Raw genomic sequence first — 23,040 nt, 5'->3', positions numbered from 1 at the left:
ATTCGGCAGTTTATTTCAGTGCTCTGCTGAGACACACGACATGCTCCTGTTCCTCTTTTACCACAGAGGAAATTAACATGCTTTATAAATTGTTTTGTGAGCCCTGTCTGTCCCAATTAAGACATTGATTCCTTTCCTGTGTAAAGTTGCACCTGGGTATGTTGTGTTCTAGAGGATGGTTAGGAAAATACCAGTCCAGTCCAAAACCAGGTCATGTGATTTTCCCAGTCTCGCTCTACTGTATGATTCTCCCTCAGAACATAGCTTGTACTCTCTACTAGCCCTCTTTAATAATAGTTCAGTAATGGTTTTTCAGTGATTCAAATCATTTTACAACTTTAGTAAAGATACTGCACTAATTAAAGACAACAGAGTGTCTACCTTTGAAACCAATGAATTGTAGCTCTCTGCATTTTATCAGTGTGGGTGGGAAGGTACTGTGCATGTCATCAGTTGAGAAGGCTTGGATGTAGAAAAAAGTTGTAGGCCTATCTGCTATATCTGTTGTAACTTTTCCCTTTATTTGGTTGCATTCCAAATGGCACCATATTTACTATATAGTACACTACCTTTGACCAGACCCCTATGGACCCTTGTCAAAAGTAGTGCAATATAAAGGGTATAGGGGGCCATTTGGGACGCATGTACAGTAGGTGTATATATTGTAAGACCAGTGTGTGTGTGTGTCTGTGTGCGTGTGTGCGTTTACAGGCCCTCCAGATGTATACCAGACCTGTGAGCCAAGCCTACAGGCCTGGAGTCCAGAACTCAGCCTGTATGATGCCAACGTGACGTCTCCCTGCCCTGAAACCGAGGGCTGCGTCCTGATGCTGCGCTTCCTCCACCTTGTGGTCCCTGACAGCCTCACTGTGTGGGTCACCTACATCTCAGCCGGTGGGTCCCGGGTTCATTCTAGTGGTCTTCAATAGTGTACATTTAGCATTGCTGAAACTCTCCACAATACAAGCCACACGTTGTGTCTACATGAATGATAATGTTTTGGCTATTCATCTGAGCAGGTAATGTGAAGTTACACCAGTCATTTGTCCTAGGTATTTATGAATAAATAAAGGGCCAAGCATGTGCACTACTCTGGAACGGCTTGATTATACAGCTTATAATTATCCACTATGTTGTCTCTACAGATAACCAGGTGATTACCAACATCGAGCTAATAACAGACACAGACGAGTCTCTAGACATGGGTCCACAGCACGTCTTCTGTGATGTGCCCCTCACCCTACATGTGCACACCGAAAAAAGGGTGGCAGCTGTCAAACTGAGCACCTTTGATGAGAAGATGGAGATTGACGCTGTTCTGCTTACTTCTGGCCCTCATAATCCTCTCTGCTCCAGTTGCCAGCCTCTGATCTACCGAGTTGTCCGGAAACCGCCATTTTCAGGCGATCTGGTCCAGCAAACTCTGCTTACATTTACAGACAGGTACAGTAATATTGACACTGACAGTCCCAGTCAAAAGTTTGGACACAACTACTCATTCAATGGTTTTTATTTATTTTTTACTATTTTCTACATTGTAGAATAATAGTGAAGACATAAAAACTATGAAATATCACATGCACTGTCAACTGTGGAAATTATACAGACAGGTGTGTGCGTTTCCAAAAAGGACAGAATGTACCAAACAAAAGATGTGACATGTTCTGAAATCTATGGTCATCTTTGGAAACTACCATTTTTACTTTCATTTTACCACCATCTCACTAACAGCATGCACAGTGTTTGATTTGTATATATAAAGTACCAGTAAAAAAGTTTGGACACAGCTACTCATTCAAGGGTTTTTCTTTATTTGTACTATGTTCTACATTGTAGAATAATAGTGAAGACATCAAAACTATCAAATAACACATGGAATTATGTAGTAACCAAAAAAGTGTTAAACAAATTCAAATATATTTTATATTTGAGATTCTTCAAAGTAGCCACCCTTTGCCTTGAACACAACTTTGCACACTCTTGGCATTCTCTCGACCAACTTCATGAGGTAGTCACCTAGAATGCATTTCAATTAACAGGTGTGCCTTGTTAAAGGTTAATTTGTGAAATGTCTTTCCTTCTTATTGCATTTGAGCAAATCAGTTGTGTTGTGACAAGGTATGGGTGGTATACAGAAGATAGCTCTATTTGGTAAAAGACCGAGTCCAAATTATGGCAAGAACAGCTCAAATAACCAAAGAGAAATGACAGTCCATCATTACTTTAAGACATAAAGGTCAGTCAAGCCGGAAAATGACAAGAACTTTGAGAGTTTCTTCAAGTGCAGTCACAAAAACCATCAAGGGCTGTGATAAAACTGGCTCTCATGAGGACCGCCACAGGAATGGAAGACCCAGAGTTACCTTTGCTGCAGAGGATAAGTTCTTTAGAGTTAACTGCATCTCAGATTGCAGTCCAAATAAATGCTTCACAGAGTTCAAGAAACAGACACATCGCAACATCAACTGTTCAGAGGAGACTGCGTGAATCAGGCCTTCGTGGTCGAATTGCTGCAAATAAACCACCACTAAAGGACACCAGGAAGAAGAATAGACTTGCTTGGGCCAAGAAATAAGAGCAATGGACATTAGACCGGTGGAAATCTGTCCTTTGGTCTGATGAGTCCAAATTTGAGATTTTTGGTTCCAACCGCTGTGTCTTTGTGAGACGCAGAGTAGGTGAACGAATGATCTCTGCATGTGTGGTTCCCATGGAGGAGGTGGTGTGATGGTGCTTTGCTGGTGACACTGTCAGTGATTTATTTAGATTTCAAGGCACACTTAACCAGCATGGCTACCACAGCATTCTGCAGCGATACGCCATCCCATCTGGTTTGCTCTTGGTGGGACTATACAGTGCCTTGTGAAAGTATTCGGCCCCCTTGAACTTTGCGACCTTTTGCCACATTTCAGGCTTCAAACATAAAGATATAAAACTGTATTTTTTTTGTGAAGAATCAACAACAAGTGGGACACAATCATGAAGTGGAACGACATTTATTGGATATTTCAAACTTTTTTAACAAATCAAAAACTGAAAAATTGGGCGTGCAAAATTATTCAGCCCCCTTAAGTTAATACTTTGTAGCGCCACCTTTTGCTGCGATTACAGCTGTAAGTCGCTTGGGGTATGTCTCTATCAGTTTTGCACATCGAGAGACTGAATGTGGCAAAAGGTCGCAAAGTTCAAGGGGGCCGAATACTTTCGCAAGGCACTGTAATTTGTTTTTCAACAAGACAATGACCCAAAACACACCTCCAGGCTGTGTAAGGGCTATTTGACCAAGAAGGAGAGTGATGGAGTGTTGCATCAGATGACCTGGCCTCCACAATCATCTAATTGAGATGGTTTGGGATGAGTTTGACTGCAGAGTAAAGGAAAAGCATAGCAAAGGAAAGGAAAAGTGCTCAGCATATGTGTGAACTCCTTCAAGATGGTTGGAAAAGCATTCCGGGTTAAGCTGGTTGAGAGAATGCCAAGCGTGTGCAAAGCTTTCATCAAGGCAAAGGGTGGCTACTTTGAAGAATCTCAAATATTAAATTTAATTAGATTTGTTTCTCACTTTTTTGGTTACTACACGATTCAATATGTGTTATTTTATAGTTTTTATGTAGTCACTATTATTCTACGATGTAAAAATAGTAAAAATAACAACAACAAAAAACTTGAATGAGTAGGTGTGTCCAAACTACTGTACTGTATGTAGGCGCACACTCTGGAATTCAGCAACTACTAATAACTACTTATACTTTGACCTTAGTCTGGAAATGTATCCTGTGTGGACACAGATGTATTGTTTTGAGGTCATGTACCACTGCTCCAAGAAGTGGACCTAAGAATACACACACACACGCAAAAAAAATCACGATCAAAGTATAATGTATGTCACTTACAAAGACCATACGTAATCGTCTGTAGTCCCAGAAACTGAGATTTGTGTCATTAAAGTATTTCGGTGTGGCACCGTTTTCTCAACACAGAACCAAATGTATTCAGCATTCGTTTTAGCACTAGCTACTGATACAAATCAACATCAAGGGCGTTCTTTAATTAAACGTTTTCAGGGGATTCCGGCGTACGTCAAACCATTTTAATCTCATGCAGTGAGAAAAGGTGTTAAATTGATTATATGCATCCAGTTTTGCATTACACATAACATAAGTAAGCCCCCTAAACATTAAGATATTTCCCATCTCACATATTTAAAAAAAAAAATCTGTTCCAACTTACTTATTCATTAGAGTCAGCTTGTATTTGGTATTAGTATCATACACATTTTTTTGTGGATGATTTTGTAATTTTCCACTAACACTTTCTGGGATATTGTTGCTTTTCAAGCACTTGCCGGAGTAGGTGGATGTGCTTAAGAGGTCACATTGAGGAATACATTTGGTTTCATCTCTAAAAGTTCCACAAGTGGCTGTAAGTGCAAAAATATGTAAAAACCAAGGGGAATTAAGTTATGTGGAGGGAAGAGGAGGGCAGAGAGGTTGTGTTTGGGGGAAGGCAGTCGCTGGAATATAAACCAAATTTGACCAGCAAAAACAGTAAACACCTGTGGCTCTTTGGAGCTGTTGCTCAGCCATTTCCTCTCACTGAAGGCTCTGTACTGTATGCTCATCATGGTTAGTATATGATAAGTGAGAGGCCTGTCATTTGGAGGAAGAGGTAAAGAGAGAGAAGTGGAGTGCATTGCAGGAGAGAAATAAAAGAAAGGCTAAGAATTGTGACTGTGAGTCTACACTGCCACCAAGAGGTATAGCTGGCAAAACAAGATGGTTTTGCACTTGATATCCTAATCCTTAAATATGTGACTCTCGTTTTTGGTCTATTAGGAGTAAAAAAAAAAACACCTTTGGGGTATGTGTGAAATAGGTGTAGGATAAAGTTATGTTGTTAGTCCATGGACAAGAATGTATTATTTTCCCCTGACCCTCATAGCCTAGTTTCTGCTAACTAGTGGTTCATAAACATTTGACTTGTACATTAATAACTGATTGTATCATTCCCAAAACTACCCTAAGTCTAAGCCCTTAAATAAAAAACACACTGGCTCCTCCAGTGGTATGCTAGATAGAGCGGGCTCTTAGAGTTGATCCATAATTAATAAGGGTAATTTGTAGCGGGAGGAAATCAGACACGTCTGAGAGAGTAGAGGATGTGCATTTTTGTAGGCATTCTTTACAGCTGGCCGGAGACAATGGTAATCTAGGAGGGCTGCCGGGAAATCAAAGGTAGGCTCTTTTTATAGTTTGGAGCTGACTAAAACAGGTCAATAGCTCTGGGACAGGAGGTATGATATCACTGTACCCAACGTACCTCCTGTTTAGGTTTAAGGTCACTGCTTCCTACAGCAAGCTTAGATGACTAGGTGACTCTGGACACAGATACACAAGAACAGTCTGTTTCTTATTGTGTATCTATGTGCACTGTTGTTTCCATATAACCTTGCTGTTCAAAATGGTTATTTTACAATAATAGCTATCGGTTTAGTTTAGTCATTTTGTATCTCTATGCAACAATTCCACCTGGAAATAATCTGAAATGTCAATTATGTCTTTAATTCTAAAGGAATAGAATTCCATGAGACAAAAATGCAGTTAGAAAGCTGTTTATACATGAAGCTGCATGTTTTGATGTGTTCATACAGTGATATTGAAAAGGACATGGAGTACCAGTACAGAGTTCAGGTGGAAGCAGACGGTCTTCTCAGTGAGCTCTCCCCACCTCTCCTCTACACCCATGGAGCTGCCTACTGCGGTGACGGACTTCTCCAGGGGTCAGTCAGTTTACACAGTATTCCCATCCCAGATGAAGTGCCTTGAGAGTGTATTCATACTCTTTGACTTATTCCACATTTAGTTGTGTTACAGCCTGAATTTAAAATGGATTAAATTGTTTGTTTTTCTTACCCATCGACACACAATACCCCATAATGACAAAGTGAAAACATGTATTTAGACAGTTTTGCAAATTTATTGAAAATGAGGTTTACGTCACAATTGTAACTTGGCCACTCAGGAATATTCTTCTTGGTAAGCAACTCCAGTGTAGATTTGGCGTTGTGTTTTCGGGTTATTGTCCTGCTGAAAGGTTAATTCATCTCCTAGTGTCTGGTGGGAAGCAGACTAAATCTATTTTTCCTCTAGGATTTTGCCTGTTCTTAGCTCCATTCAGTTTCTGTTTTATCCTTGAAAACTCCACGGCCCTTAATTAACGATTACAAGCATACACATAACATGATGGAGCCACCACTATGCTTGAAAATATGGAGAGTGGTGTTCAGTAATGTGTTGTATTGGATTTTCCCAAACGTAACACTTTGTATTCAGGAGAAAAGTGAATTGCTTTCCCATATTTTTTGCAGTATTACTTTAGTACCTTTTTGCAAGCAAGATGCACGTTTTGAGATATTTGTATTCTGTGCAGGGTTCCTTTCATTCACTCTGTCAATTAAGTTAGTATTGTGGAGTAAATACAATGTGGGGATCCATCCTCAGTTTTCTCCTATCACAGCCATTTAACTCTGGAACTGTTTTAAAGTCACCAATGGCCTCATGGTGAAATCCCTAGCTTAGTATTTTTGTAGTGACTGGGTGTATTGATACACCATCCAAAGTGTAATTAATAACTTCCCGATGCTCAAAGAGATATTCAATGTCTGCTTTTATTTTTATTTTTACCCATCTCCCAATAGGTGCCCTTCTTTGTGAAACATTGGAAAATCTCACTGGTCTTTGTGGTTACATCTGTGTTTGAAATGCACTGCTCGACTGAGAGACCTTACAGATAATTGTATGTGTGGGGTATAGAGATGTCATTCAAAAATAATTTGAATCAGTCATTCAAAAATCATGTTAAACTCTATTATTGCACACAGAGTCCATGCAACTTATTTATTTGACTTGTTAAGCACGTTTTTACTCCTGAAGTTATTTAGGCTTGCCAAAACAAAGGTGTTGAGTACTTATTGACTCAAGACATTTCAGCTTTTCATTAAAAAACTGTAAAAATGAAAACAAAAAACAATTCCACTTTGGCATTACGGGGTACTGTGTGTAGGCCAGTAATACAAACAAATCTACATTTCATCCATTTTAAATTCAGGCTGTAACACAGCAAAAGGTCGGAAAAGTCAAGAGGTCTGAATACTTTCTGAAGGTACTGTATGTTCTTTTCTCTCTCATCCATTGTTGACCACACCAACAGTAGAAGGAAAATGGCCATAATATTATGCATTCATTAATACTACTAATTGATACACAGCAATGTTGTAATCATGGTAAACAAGTCCACCTTCATTACTCTGGACAGTTTCAAATACAAATACAATATCAAAGGAGGATTTTAAATTAACATTTTACAATGGATGGATTCACATACCAGGCATAAAGCTTAAGTTACAAAGCATTAACAAGCTTTAGAAAGCATACTTCTGAGCCTATCTTAGAAGACAAAGCATGAACAAAGAGATGCCTATTAAGCCAGAGGCTTAGAAGCCCAGGAAGCCTGGATACAGGATGAGAGAGAACAAAGGCATGTAATAAAATGTATAACACCCGAAGGTGTAACCTTTCAACCCAAAACCAACCATCATTGACCAATCAAATGATACCAAGTTTACAGAGTAAGGCCCAATCTCCACAGGGTGTCACAGAAATTAAAGGCTTGTGTCGGGTATGAGACCAACGTAAATAAGACAGAATTCCTGGGAAGACAATAAAACCTTCTTGCATGGAGTAATTCAGAGGTCACCCTGTACAGAAACAAGTTACTACATATATAATACATCCATATAGATAGCACCAGAGTTATCCTCAGTAAACAACTTTCAGATAGAAATCAAACATGGATACTATCGTATTTTTCTATCATATTCAATAGTCAGTCCTCTGAATTCTGTAATAGACAGATACACTTTGGCCACTCAGAGGGCGAAGGGCTGACTAGTCCTTGGGCATTGTTCTTTGTGCACTCCTTGTGTTACTGAACCACTTGCCATGCAACTCCTGGTAACAGAGAACATATAAATTAGGGCAGTGCCTACAGTACATTATCAAGTGTGCAAGTGAAGCCAAACTACAGTATACTCATATAGGTCATACTTATTGGTCTCTCTCAGTGGAGAATGTAGTGAAATCAAAGGATATGTGTGTTTGTAATGAAAATGTATAGACTATGGAGATGACTGATCCTTGCTGTCTCTGTGTCTGTAGGACAGAGGACTGTGATGATGGCAATCTTTTGGATGGTGATGGCTGCTCTAAGAAGTGCCACATGGAGTCAGGCTTCAACTGCAATGGTGAGTGAAGAACAGACAAGAGCACTCTCCTAATCCTGGTCTCAGTCTACAGTCTGTGGAATGACCACAACAGAAACCCACCTAGACCAGGGGTGTATTCATTACAGTACGTCTTGCAACAGAGACAGGGCACAACTTAACAAAACAAACTAAGTAAGTAACTAAGTAAAGATTAATCACTTATCCCACACATTAATTGTTTTACATTTGATTTTTGAGCCTTGTATAAACATCAAACACAACATTACACATCAATATACACTATACACATCAATATACACATCGAAATACACATCGATGTTAACATCAATACACGAAAAGCAAAACACAAACATCTTCATTAGCTCCATGCACTAACTCCATGCACTGATTTCATATCACAAATACTGTCATTTGTACTTTTAATACTTTTAGCAAAAAAAATGTAGCATTAATTTACAATTTGTAGAAACTATGAGAATAGGTTCAGAACTTTGGTGAAACATCACAGCACAGTTGAAAAATATATGTCAAATAGATCAAAGCTGGATGTTGTTCAGAAATAGATGGGAGGGGTTGAGTGGAGCTGATTGGTGGGACTAAAAACAACAAGACAACTAATGTAAAATATACTGTGTCCATAAGATGTATGTAGGTTCAGAACTTTTGTGAAACAGTACAGTTAAAAATATATGGCAAATAGAAACCAAAACTGGATGGTCTTCAAGCGATATCATAACCTCCATCGATAAGAGACATTACTGTGCAGCCGTATTCATCGACCTGGCTAAGGCTTTCGACTCTGTCAATCACAACATTTTTATTGGCAGACTCAACAACCTTGGTTTCTCAAATGACTGCCTCGCTTGGTTCACCAACTACTTCTCCAATAGAGTTCAGTATGTCAAATCAGAGGGCCTGTTGTCTGGACCTCTGGCAGTCTCTATGGGGGTGCCACAGGGTTCAATTCTCAGGCAGACTCTCTTTTCTGTATACATCAATGATGTCGCTCTCGCTGCTGGTGATTCTTTGATCCACCTCTACGCAGACGACACCATTCTGTATACCTCTGGCCCTTCTTTGGACACTGTGTTAACTAACCTCCAGATGAGCTTCAATGCCATACAACTCTCCTTCCGTGGCCTCCAACTGCTCTTAAATGCAAGTAAAACTAAATGCATACTCTTCAACCGTTCACTGCCCGCACCTGCCCGCCCGTCCAGCATCACTACTCTGGACGGTTCTGACTTAGAATATATGGACAACTACAAATACCTAGGTGTCTGGTTAGACTGTAAACTCTCCTTCCAGACTCACATTAAACATCTCCAATCCAAAATTAAATCTAGAATTGTCTTCCTATTCGCAACAAAGCATCCCTCACTCATGCTGCCAAACAAACCCTCGTAAAACTGAACATCCTACCGATCCTCGACTTCGGCGATGTCATTTACAAAATAGCCTCCAACACTCTACTCAACAAATTGGATGCAGTCTATCACAGGGCCATCCGTTTTGTCACCAAAGCCCCATATACTACCCACCATTGTGACCTGTACGCTCTCGTTGGTTGGCCCTCGCTTCATACTTGTCGCCAAACCCACTGGCTACAGGTCATCTACAAGTCTCTGCTCGGTAAAGCCCCGCCTTATCTCAGCTCACTGATCACCATAGCAGCACCCACTCGTAGCACGCGCTCCAGCAGGTATATTTCACTGGTCACCCCCAAAGCCAATTCTGGCAGGGTAGCCTAGTGGTTAGAGTGTTGGACTAGTAACTGGAAGGTTGCAAGTTCAAAACACGAGCTGACAAGGAACAAATCTGTCGTTCTGCCCCTGAACAGGCAGTTAACCCACTGTTCCTAGGCCGTCATTGAAAATAAGAATTTGTTCTTAACTGACTTGCCTGGTTAAATAAAGGTAAGAAAAAAAATCAGAGGCAGGTGTCGTTAGTTGTCTCTGATTGAGAATCATACTTAGGTAGCCTGGGTTTCACTTTTGGTTGGTGGGTGTTTGTTTTCCGTGTCAGTGTTTGTCACCACACAGGACTGTTTCGTTTATGCACGTTATTTTTGTTTTGTTCGACTGTTCAGTTGTTTTGATAATAAATCATTATGGACAATTACCACGTTGCGTTTTGGTCCGATCCCTGCTACACCTCCTCAGACGAAGAGGAGGAAATCCGTTACATATAAGCTGGAAGCAGAAGCCTAACTGTTGTTGTCTATTAGTTTACTCCAATTAGGGGAGGGGGTGGTAGGGTTAGGGGAAAATGATAAAACAAGATATAAAAAAATATATATTGAGGATTGGAAATAATGCAGACAATTACATTGATGGAAGCTACAATCTATCTGCAACATTAAAGCTGATCTACCACTTTAAAATGGGTTAATTAAATAAACAAAATACTGTCATTTGTAGTCATTCTGCGCTTAACCATCTCAATTTATCCAAAATATCCATTATCCATACATTAATCGAATATAATTATAAAGTTTACTACAGCTAGCTTGTTTTGATTTCCACAACAAAACAATGCTGTCAAGCTGACACTGCCTTGTCTCTGGTATTCATTCAGAGACTTGGCATGCTAAAAGTAGAAATTGCACAGTTACAACAGCAAATGTCAACCTCAGTTGTGGTGTTGCCTATAATTTTATCCACCATGCTGGGGGATTGTTTTGTACACTTCCTTTATCATCATGCTCTTAGTTAAAGAAACGTGTTTTCTTCATAGAAAATGTGTCATTTGACACACAATATAAATCACAAGGAAGTAGGCCTAACGGTTACAGAGTAACTAAGATAATTCAATGGATTTACATTATTTATTCTCACATACTGTATTTTAGCAAGTTGTCAAAGTAAGTGAAGGGACACATTTTGATAATGTCCAAAATGGCAGCCTATTCCCTTCATAGTGCACTACTTTTGACCAGAGTAGAGTAGGGTAGAGTATTACTTTAAATCCCAACTTGGGAAATTGTTTCATCACCTCAAGCATCATCAATGATTTTGGGGACAAGACAAGGAAGGATACATTCTTATACACATAATAATAAATACAAACATTAAGCAGTGGATGATAAAGTGAATAGAGTGCCATTTGGAATGCATATTTTGGGAATCTATTACTTAGCTAGTACGTCAACACCCCCTCAGTTTTGTCAGGGGAGAAATAATGAATCCATTCCATGAAGGTTCAGAGATGCCGTGACTGAAAGTGTTATATTTTCTTTGGGAATAAAAGGCATGACTAGCAGGAAAAGAACTTTGGCAAAAAAACAGATTATAAATTGCAATTTTATAAAATGGAATCATTGCACCATTCAAGATAGTGCCTCATTCTCACTCAGTCATGCACATATTTGCTTCCATGTTTGGGTATTCTGATGCTTGACAAGTTAACTCCTACAACACAAGACTGGATCATGATGTCAATGTATCTGAAGCATGAACATCAACTCGTATTATCCTGAAAGTGATATTGCTTTGACAAACAACTGAAGTAAAAACACATTTATCATTGTCACAGGGGTTGTTGTCTTTTGTACTGTATATTATGGTCAGTGCACAATATCCAAACAACCTGCTATGATGATAATATGGTTTGATTCCATATTGTCTAGACTGTTTATTTTTGAGACATAGTTCCTTGGATTATTTATTCCAATTCAACACCTTGTCAGTGACTAAACTCTCCTACCCATGCAGCTGTATGTAACTAACAGACTAAACTCTCCTACCCATGCAGCTGTATGTAACTAACAGACTAAACTCTCCTACCCATGCAGCTGTATGTAACTAACAGACTAAACTCTCCTACCCATGCAGCTGTATGTAACCAACAGACTAAACTCTCCTACCCATGCAGCTGTATGTAACCAACAGACTAAACTCTCCTACCCATGCAGCTGTATGTAACTAACAGACTAAACTCTCCTACCCATGCAGCTGTATGTAACTAACAGGGCCAAATCCAGCCTCTGGTGTTAAAGTTCACACATTATACATGTTTGGTGTATTACATAGTGCTTTGCTGTTTTATTCTCTGTTTGAACCATTGTCACACCTCTTTATTGAACCACATCTTTCCGGGAATGTTTTCTGATGACAGCATCTACTTATTGTAATACAATGCAATCTCCCCAGCAGACTGTTCCTTTGGTCTGAGTCCTGTTTGACCAGTGCCCTCTGAGTCCTGTTTAAAAATTAGTGCACTATGAAGGGAATAGGTTGCCATTTGGGACACAAGCTTGTTCACCACATATCTTTCCCATTGTTTCCCCTAGGTGAACCCAGCCTGTGCTACGTCTTTGAGGGTGATGGTATGTGTGAGGAGTTTGAGAGGGGCTCCAGCATACAGGACTGTGGTTACTTCACCCCTCATGGGTACAGTGACCAGTGGGCCTCCACTGCAGCAGCCTCCCATCAGGACCAAAGCAGCTGCCCTGCCCTGGCAGCCACCGGAGAGCCCTCGCTTACCAAGGTAGCAGTGCTTTCCTCTGCCCTGTCCCCCACCTCCTGGATACAGATGTTATCTTTCTGTAAATGTGACAGTACTGAGTGTTTTGAATGTTTGGTAACACTTGATTTGGAGAGTCCCAAGTAGATGGTTTGTAGATGGTTTGTAGATGTCCAATAACTGTCTCTATATATATATATATATATTATTTTATTTTACCCCATTTTTCGCCTCAATTTCGTGATATCCAATTGTGATCCAATTACAATCTTGTCTCATCACTGCAACTCCGCAATGGGCTCAGGAGGCGAAGATCGAGTCCTCCGAAACATGACCCACCAAGTCGCGCTTCTTAACACCGCTCGCCTAACCCGGAAGCCAGCTGCACCATTGTGTCGGAAGAAATACCGACGACCGAGTCAGCTTGCAGGTGCCCGACCCACCACAAGGAGTCGCTAGAGTGTGATGAGCCAAGTAAATCCCCCCCGGCCAAATCCTCCCCTAACCCGGACAACGCCGGGCCAATTGTGCGCCGCCCTATGGGACTCCCCGGTGTCAACAACATTTCAACTAACTGTCCACTAGCCCTATCCCTAACCCTAACCCTTATCCTAACTTTAAACTTAACCCTTACCCTAGCCCCAACCCTAACCTTTACCCTTATTCTAAACCTAACCGTAACCGTAACCTTAGCAAGCATTTGCTTATGAACAGATAGTTTGTTGATAGTATAACCATCTTTATATCATGGGACTATCCAAATAAAGTGTGACCGAAGGTTTTCAATAATTACTGTATGATTCCCCTTGTATTAAAGCTGTGCAAGCCCCAGTACCTGGAGATGAATGAGAAGCTGTCACATGACATATGGGTTCCATGCACGGCCCAGTCGTACACTCAGACCTACTACGATGAGGAAGATACAGTATGGCTAAAGGTTGAGTACTCCAGTCCACCACAGAGGATACTTGGGGCACCTTTTTCCCTTTATAGTGCACTACTTTTGACAAACTTGTGACAAACTATTTATAACCTTCTCTAAAGTAATGTTCCAAAGGTAATTTGTTATGTTTCACGGCACATCTTTGTACTTTCTCCCAATTTGTCATGCCACGTTTGTCACAGTATTGTCCTGTTGTCATACTTTCATTACCATGCAATCCAATTACCATTGAAGTGGGGGACATTCAGGAACCGATTATTGAACAGTTGAACTCATTTGGTTGTTGTCATAATAACTCTAATTGTTTGCCCAGGTGGGATTTACGCAACCTGGAGTCGCCGCGTCTGTCATCATCTATCTGGCTTCAGACGGAGCCTGGCCTGGAGAGCAGTGCAGGAAAACAGTCACCGTCCAACTGTGTGATACTGGTGGCAGAAACCACTCCCTGGGTATGAACTTGAACTACCGGTCCTCAAAGGATGACTGACTGTTTGAATTAACATTCAAAGATGCCTCAAGATGTCTTCACATATGCAGTATGTAGGGTTAGGGTTATGGCTGGTTACAGTGATGAACATATGATGTTTGAAAAGTGTACTGAGTAAGCATCTGTCCTCAGGTTCCTTTGAGCTGTCGTGTCAGCAGAATCCTCTAGTGGTGAACGTGACACACAACCTGAGTCAACCCTTCTTCCTGACCACCGCTGTCATCCTCAACTTCTCCTCGCCCTTCGTTGCCGTGACGGGAGTCGCTCTGCGCACGTCATGTCACTTCAGCGCATTTGCCCTCACTGGGTGCGCTGAGGGTGGGGTCTCATAGGGCTTCCACATGCACACACATACACACATACATGCACACGCATGCATGTCCATACATACATGTACAAGCACATGTGTACGCACACACTCTCAGTCAGGTATACACACACACATACCAACACATATAATAGCACACACACACACACACACACACTCACACACAAACACATACACGCAACAAAACACACAACAAATCAAATGTTATTGGTCACATACACATTTTTTTGCTGATGTTATTGCAGGTGTAGCGAAATGCTTGTGTTCCTAGCTCCAACAGTGCACTAGTATCTAACAATTCACAACAATACACACAAATCTAAAAGTAAAAGAATGGAATTAAGAATTATATAAATATTAGGACGAGCAATGTCGGAGTGGCATTGACTAAAGTATAGTAGAATAGAATACAGTATATACTGTACATATGAGATGAGTAAAGCAGTATGTAAACATTATTAAAGTGACCAGTGTTCCATTTTCAAAGTTACCAGTGATTCCATGTATATGTATATAGACCAGCAGCCTCTAAGGTGCAGGGTTGAGTATCATAATTGTGTACACACACACACACACACACACACACACACACACACACACACTAAGAGTGTGCTATGTGATACCATATCTGTTGAGGATTCAAATAATCAACATTACTCAGCTCATACTTTTCTCTCTGTGTTTCTTCTCTCCCCCTGTGTGTGTGTGATCGTGATGGCCCAGCTGTTCACGGCGGCCATGCCAGATGGACACATGCAGTCCTCCTCAGTTGGAGCATGCCTCTGTCACCTGCAGCCCCGAGACAGAGAGGACTGAGACCTCTCACTGCACTGTCCACTGTCATCCAGGTTTCATCCTCGCTGTGCTCAGTGGCAAGGGTAATCCACCCTTTCAGGTAAGGACAACTCTAGGATTCGACTAGGGTCTTACCACATCAGGTAAACACAACACTAGGATTAGACTAGGGTCTTACCCCATCAGGTACGCACAACACTAGGATTAGACTAGGGTTTTACCCCTTCAGGTACGCACAACACTAGGATTAGACTAGGGTCTTACCCCATCAGGTAAACACAACACTAGGATTAGACTAGGGTCTTACCCCATCAGGTAAACACAACACTAGGATTAAACTAGGGTCTTACCCCATCTGGTAAGAACAACCCTAAAACCCTACCAGAAATCACTCTATTTTTAAGAAACTGTGCATTAAAGAAATCATATATAAAATGTATATTATAAGACCCCTCCACTTCATCCCCCTACACATCAACATTGAATTTGAGAGCATTTGAAAGTAATATGAAATAGTACTAGCCTTAAATGACTGTCGAAATATAGATCGTAGAGGAACTATTACAAGTAGCAGCAGTAGTATACAGTATATTTGTATTACTGTAGTAGCATGCCATATCCCATCATGTCTGTGTAATGGTAATGTATTAATCTTCCATTGAAAGCAAGAAACGGAGCTTCAGTGTCTAAATGGAGCATGGGACCATGTTGTGAGCTGTCAGCTAATTGACTGTGGGCCCCCTGACCAGTCTCACATCTACTTCGCTGTCTTCAGCTGCCCCTGGGGAACAACATTTGGCAAGCAGTGCTCTTTCACCTGCAACCCCCCCGCCATGCTTCAGGGTATGTATGGTCAATGGTAAAGTTATAATGATACAAATTTACATGCAAATTCTGTTTTAATAACAGTTTATAGGTTCAGATAATTATAGGTCCATTTATTATTTTAATGAAGTGGGAAGTTGACATTCATTCACTCATTTACACAACATGAATGGCACATTCTAACATTTTCTCAGAGAAATTAACTTGACCATGAGGCTGTCATCGCTGTTTTATTTTTTACCTGAGGGGTCTCAATCTATCTAAACCTTAAATGGTTCTTCGGCTATCCCCATCGGAGAACAATAACCCTTTTTGGCTGCAGGTAAAACCCTTCTGAGTTCAATGTAGCACTCTTTCCACAGAGGGTTCTACATGGAACCCAAAAGGTTGTACCCGGAACCAAAAAGGGTTCTACCTATAACCAAAAAGGGTTCTCCTATGGGGACAGCCGAGAACCCTTTTGGAACCCTTTTTCCCACGAGTGTATTACCTCATGTTGTTCACAGAGTGGCTTGGAGTCTAGCCTGATGTGGCATCATGGCGTAGGAGTTGTGAGGTTGTTGTGAGGCGAGGCTGTTCAGCCGGCCCTGGGACTGAACTGAACAGCTTGGCAGTTGGTCTTGGTCCACGTCCAGTGGACGGAGGCCCTAGGCTTTGTGTAAATAGGAAAGTAGCATGCAGCCATAGCTGGTTGATGACAGGTGGGGATAGGAAATAAGGCAAACAAGAGAGGGTTTCTATCTCTGGACTTGCCAGCAGGGCCGAGTGGGACTCATGCTGGCAAGAACATTCTGGCTTAGTGCCCGCCTGCCATTTCATTTACCTCAGGGCCCCTGGCTTCTAGCTTCTACTACAGGGTTTTATCCCTGTCTTCTAGGTTCTACTACAGGGTTTTACTCATGTCTTCTAGGTTCTACTACAGGGTTTTACCCCTGTCTTCTAGGTTCTACAACAGGGTTTTACATCTGTCTTCTAGGTTCTAATACAGGGTTTTACCCCTGTCTTCTAGGTTCTACAACAGGGTTTTACTCCTGTCTTCTAGGTTCTACTACCGGGGGGGCCACCCCTGTGTTCTAGGTTCTACAACAGGGTTTTACTCCTGTCTTCTAGGTTCTACTACAGGGTTTTACCCCTGTCTTCTAGGTTCTACAACAGGGTTTTACTCCTGTCTTCTAGGTTCTACTACAGGGTTTTACCCCTGTCTTCTAGGTTCTACAACAGAGTTTTACTCCTGTCTTCTAGGTTCTACTACAGGGTTTTACCCCTGGCTTCTAGGTTCTACTACAAGGTTTTACTCCTGTCTTTTAGGTTCTTCTACAGGGTTTTACTCCTGTCTTCTAGGTTCTACAACAGGGTTTTACTCCTGTCTTCTAGGTTCTACTATAGGGTTTTATTCCTGGCTTCTAGGTTCTACAACAGGGTTTTACTCCTGGCATCTAGGTTCTATTACAGGGTTTACCCCTGTCTTCTAGGTTCTACAACAGGGTTTTACTCCTGGCGTCTAGGTTCTACTACAGGGTTTTACTCCTGGCTTCTAGGTTCTACATGGCAACTCCCAAAAGATGTACACTTAGTATACCAAGCACTAGGAACACCTTCCTAGTATTGAGTCTTGATACACACAGGAAACTGTTGAGCATGAAAAACTCAGCAGCGTTGCAGTTCTTGACACAAACCGGTGTGCTTGGCATACCCCGTTCAAAGGCACTTAAATATTTTGTCTTGCCCATGCACACTCTGAATGGCAAACATACACAATCCATGTCCTTCTTTAACCGGTCTCCTCCCCTTCATCTACACTGATTGTAGTGGATTTAACAATTGACATTCAATAAGGGATCATAGCTTTCACCTAAATTCACCTGATCAGTCTGTCATGGAAAGAGTAGGTGTTCTTCATGTTTTGTATACTCAGTGTATACCACAACCTAGCTTGTTATTGACAGTACTTTGTTAAGCTGTGGTCAATCAGTGAGCCCTTTCTGAATTGTTTGATGGATTACCGATACTGACCCAACATGTTGATCCTAATTCGTATTTACCCATTGACATGCATTACTAAATACTCAGCCGTTCCTCCTTATACAGCTGTACAGGTGTAGGATTTGAATTTTAGCTAGTTTGCTACAGCAGGACATAATCCTGCATCAACAGGAAATGTGGATTATAATTAATGGAAATGTTTGTAGGGGGTGATACATTTTTCATAAGGGAAAATCAAGTGTGAAATTTCAAAGTAGAAATGATAAAATTCAGAAGCCTTTTAAACCTCAAATACACTACAGGTTTTACATTTCCTACACTGCAGGAAAGTTATCTTGCTAAAGGTAGGTCAAATTAAGATCCCACATCTGTATTGGATTTTGTTAATGATTGCAACACCAGAGCAGAGCTTAAAGACCTTATAAAACTTTAAACCATGTCAAAGATTCATTACATTTTATAGACCAATAAAATGAACACAACTTTTAGAGTATTATGATGACATATACATACCAACAGAACCTTGTGTGGGGGGCCTTGGATAATTGAGCATTATGCACCGGCAGGTACACATACGGTACATTAGATCATATTGACATCACTAATAGTCCACAAACTCACCTTCTCTCCTAGCAATTGAACAAAGGGACTGATTCCAGATGTCAGATTCATTAAGAGTTTAAATAACGAACCTCAACTCATCATTATCATTAAATGATATACAATTCTGTGTGAGGTTTGAATTGATTGTGTGCCTTTATTTGTTTTGCAGGGGACAGTGATAGGTTGGTGTGCCTAGATGATGGTCTATGGTCCTTCCCTGAAGCCTACTGTAAGATAGAGTGCCCAGAGCCTCCTACAGTACCTAACGCCAAGCTCCTAGTACCCCAGTGCAATGGTACAGGACATGATGTGGGTACCGTATGCCGTTACAAATGTAACCCAGGTTACTATGTTACGGCCAGCCTAAACACAAAGTCAAGAAAGTGAGTAATGTGTTATGTATCACTTTTCTTTCGCTCCATAAACATGTTATAGAACAGTGTTAATAGCTTATATTTTATGTAACACCGAACAATGAATGCATCCCATATTTCCCCCACGGATCCTGAGTTTAAATAGCACAATTCATACATTTAAATGTATTTTTAGATCCATCAGCCTTGCATACCTGTGTACGGTTTCTAAGCATAGCAACATAAACCTCCAATAAATTCCATACCAATGGTTACTTGCCTCATTATTGTTTTCCAGTTAAATTAATTGGGTAACTTCACCTCATTATCGATGTAATTCACATGTTTCTAATGAGATAGTTTCCCATTAGTAAACCGCTGGTGCGAGTTTATTTCCGCCCTTTGTTGGAGTCAGCATTATCCCTTGACTATTGGGCAATGTTGGCTGTCAAAGACAATGTTCTTGAATCTAGCTGGACCTTCTAAGACTGCTCAGCATGTTCTACAGGACTAACTGCATGTACAAACTAATATGAGAACATAATTTTTGCACCTGGACTTCTTTATGAGTTTTTCAACTCACTTTTAAGATATATGAAAATCTTAAGCACCTTATTAATGCAACGTGTTAAAAGCTAAAAGCACTATAAAAATGGTTTTAAATTATCTTGTTTATTATTACTTTTGAGATGTTTTAAATTAAATTTGAAACAACAGAATTTTGTGTGTGTGTGTGTGTCTGTGTGTGTGTTGTGTGTGTGTTAGGAGGAGGTTTCTGAAGGTGGAGTGTGTAGAGGGGGGCCAGTGGGAGGAGGGGGGCTGTGAACCCGTTCCCTGTCCATCTCTGCCTGCTGTCTTTGAGGGCATGTACACCTGCACCAATGGCAGGCACTACAACAGCCTCTGTACCCTCCTGTGTCCCCACGCCTCAGAAAACGTAAACAAAAGATGCAATCTAGGTCCACTTTCTGAGCTTGAACATCATCCCATCCCATTAATAAAGTACTATCTTATTCATTCAGTTTTTATCTCTCCTGACAGCACACGATTCGCTGCACTAAAGATGGCAGGTGGACAGAGGAGTTCACCATGTGTACAAGGTTAGCTGGAGCCTGCCCACCTCCGCCTGATGTCAATCAGGTTCAGTTTGCCTGTGACGAGAGTTTCAATGTTGGTAAGTCTCCTTCTCAACTTCTCCAGCTTGAGGACACTCCTCATTACACTTACAGTAGTACTTTAATGTAGTAATGCACAGCAGTGTTTTGTACTGTAGTAATCAATAGACTGTCAGTATTATTTTAAAGACATAATGCATTGCATCCATTCTATTGGTATTTGTTTGGTCATGAAGCTTCTACGATGTAACAGAACGTGTTTTAACATCTCATCATTATGTAATACCATACCTTAAAAATATATATGTATACATGTATATTTTTACCCAAGTATTCTTAATTGTTTAGATATTATGAATTGTGGAGCGTTCTGTAGCATCCCAGAAGGCATTGGAAAATATAACACAGCCATAGCAGGTAGCAGGTGGTAAAACACTTTGCAAGCCGAACTGCCAAGCTGTTGAACCACAGATGACTAGTCTCAACTTTTTTTATTTGCACATGAATAAATTCAACAGATGCAAATCAGCGTAGAAGGAAAGCTTATTTTGTGTCACTGCAGGTGCAGTTTGCTACCCAACATGCAGTGCAGCCCTGCATGACCCAGTGGTTTTAGCCAATGGCACCACAGCAGACAACGTCAAGCACTGGATGCTGCCAGGCAGGGTTCAGGTAAGGTGTTTGACTGATGCAAACGTTGTTCAGCATTGGCTGATATCCCCCTTGTGTATCCTTAGAGCTTCACAAACAGGTCTGAGGCTTGCTCAAATGATTCATTTGGATGAGTAAATGACTAAAACGTGGTTATCTATACTTCAAATTGAGCTTTTCCTGCAAAAAAGCTACATTTGCAGCTTATTTTAGCCAGTGTATTAATATTATTCAATATAAAGAACCAATTGCAAGCTTCCTGCTTCTTCCCTGCTAAGTTAGGGCACTGTTAGCATTACTGTGAACTCTGTAATGATCAAATGTTTATTGTGATTTCTGCAAGATTGACATACAGATGGCAAGTTATGATGGTATAAAGAATCGGATGGACTAAAAAAGTGATATGTGACATCAGGGGTTATACTATTATAAATAGGCGCCTTTCATCAAGAATCTCTGGAACACGCAATCATCATGGCGGAATGTCTAGGAATTTCAATGATGTGTCAGAGTGAAATATACTGTTGTTTTCTTAAGAAGGGCAACCTGCCCAATATCATCTCAAAGGATCGCTTTGACATGAACGCTAGGGTAAACAGCCCTATCATTTGACCCTATATTGCCCTCAAACTCAACTCTGGACCTCGAAGCTGTTCTGCTGCATTTTTTCATTGTTCTAAATCAGGGACTGATTTAGACCTGGGACACCAGGTGTGTACAATTAATTATCAGGTAGAACAGAAAACCAGCAGGCTCCGGACCTCACAGGGTAAGAGTTGAGTACCCCTGCTCTATTGGGTGGCCCTTCACCGAGCCAGCAGACCTAACTGCCTTCCAAATAGTTTGGAACTGATTTTGATAACTTGAGCTGTATTACTGGCACGTCATCTTGATCCAAGGCATTATGACTGTATCCCTTAACCAGACAACTTTTGGGACACAAAGGAGTATCCTGTTACTCCTACAGTCTTTGTCAGTCAATCAATATGATTAGTACGCTGTCGTTCCAATTAAGGTAGAAAGAAAATGCCACAGACCATTATGAGAATTCAAGATGACAGTGCCTTTTTGGCTAGATCACTTCATAACACCAAATATGGCCTTGTTGACTAAATGTTTTTGGTTTGGTGGGAGGTAGTGTAAAGTTGGAGCTGGATTTAAAGTTAGAGATCTTTATCAAGTGTAGTCATTGACATTTTGTATCACCAAAAAGAAAGTCCTGTGTACAGACATACCATTTCCTGTAAGCCTAGTTTAACTGAAACCGGTTTAGATCTATAGAGCTTGATGTTGATACTGATGACTAATTACAACGTCTCAAAAAATGTTACATTACAGGACATCGTCTGCACAGGAATGATGAGATGGCATCCTGACCCCAAACTCATACAATGCATCCAGTCATGTGAGGTGAGTGTTCTATCATAGGCAAAATTGACACCAGGGATGGGGGGACATGTGCCCCCCCTAATAATTTCAGTAACTTATTATGGGCGCTACCGTCCCACCTGGCCAATATCCGGTGAAATTGCAGAATTATAAATATTTAACTTTCATAAAATCACAAGTGTAATACATAAAAATTAAATTTAACTTCTTGTTAATCCAGCCGCTGTGTCAGATTTCAAAAGGGCTTTACGGCGAAAGCACACCATGCGATTATCTGAGGACAGCACCCCGCATACAAAAGCATGAAAAACATATTTCAACCAGGCAGGTGCGCCACGAAAGTCAGAAATAGCGATTTAATAAATGCCTTACCTTTGATCTTCTTCTGTTGGCACTCCAAAAGGTCCCAGATACATCACAAATGGTCCTTTTGTTCGATAATGTCCTTCTTTATATCCATAAAAACTCAGTTTAGCTGGCGCGCTTCAGTCCATAATCCACCCAGTTTCCTTCCATCAAAATGCATAAAAAATGAATCCCAAATGTTACTAATAAACTTTTACAAACAAGTCAAGCAACGTTTATAATCAAACGTTAGATACCCTAATACGTAAATAAACGATAACATTTAAGACGGAGAATCGTTATCGTCTTTACCGGAGAAAAATACCAAAGAAGGCGCTCTCTTCCACGCGCTTGGAAACACTACATCCAAAATGGGAGCCACCTAGAAAAACTACAATGTCTGTCTCATTTTTCCAAAAACCAGCATGAAACTCTTTCTAAAGACTGTTGACATCTAGTGGAAGCCCTAGGAACT

At 40.8% G+C, this 23,040-nt stretch overlaps 1 protein-coding gene across 1 annotated transcript in view; it reads left to right on the top strand.

The window, feature by feature from the left end:
* Window positions 1–23,040, top strand: part of LOC139376073 (pappalysin 2) — a 59,341-nt gene that overhangs the window by 24,801 nt on the left and 11,500 nt on the right. The window contains exons 8-22 of the mRNA XM_071118231.1: window positions 712–894; window positions 1,146–1,443; window positions 5,651–5,779; window positions 8,217–8,302; window positions 12,576–12,772; window positions 13,566–13,685; window positions 14,005–14,140; window positions 14,311–14,485; window positions 15,230–15,401; window positions 15,967–16,144; window positions 18,882–19,095; window positions 19,831–20,002; window positions 20,107–20,239; window positions 20,743–20,852; window positions 22,170–22,241. Coding sequence (XP_070974332.1) covers window positions 712–894; window positions 1,146–1,443; window positions 5,651–5,779; window positions 8,217–8,302; window positions 12,576–12,772; window positions 13,566–13,685; window positions 14,005–14,140; window positions 14,311–14,485; window positions 15,230–15,401; window positions 15,967–16,144; window positions 18,882–19,095; window positions 19,831–20,002; window positions 20,107–20,239; window positions 20,743–20,852; window positions 22,170–22,241 — 2,375 coding nt within the window. The remainder of the gene's footprint in view (window positions 1–711; window positions 895–1,145; window positions 1,444–5,650; window positions 5,780–8,216; window positions 8,303–12,575; window positions 12,773–13,565; window positions 13,686–14,004; window positions 14,141–14,310; window positions 14,486–15,229; window positions 15,402–15,966; window positions 16,145–18,881; window positions 19,096–19,830; window positions 20,003–20,106; window positions 20,240–20,742; window positions 20,853–22,169; window positions 22,242–23,040) is intronic.

This window comes from Oncorhynchus clarkii, chromosome 20, assembly GCF_045791955.1.
Source record: "Oncorhynchus clarkii lewisi isolate Uvic-CL-2024 chromosome 20, UVic_Ocla_1.0, whole genome shotgun sequence".
NCBI lineage: Eukaryota > Metazoa > Chordata > Actinopteri > Salmoniformes > Salmonidae > Oncorhynchus > Oncorhynchus clarkii.
The sequence above is the reverse complement of the archived record's forward strand: the minus strand, read 5'-3'. Positions and strand labels throughout refer to the sequence as shown.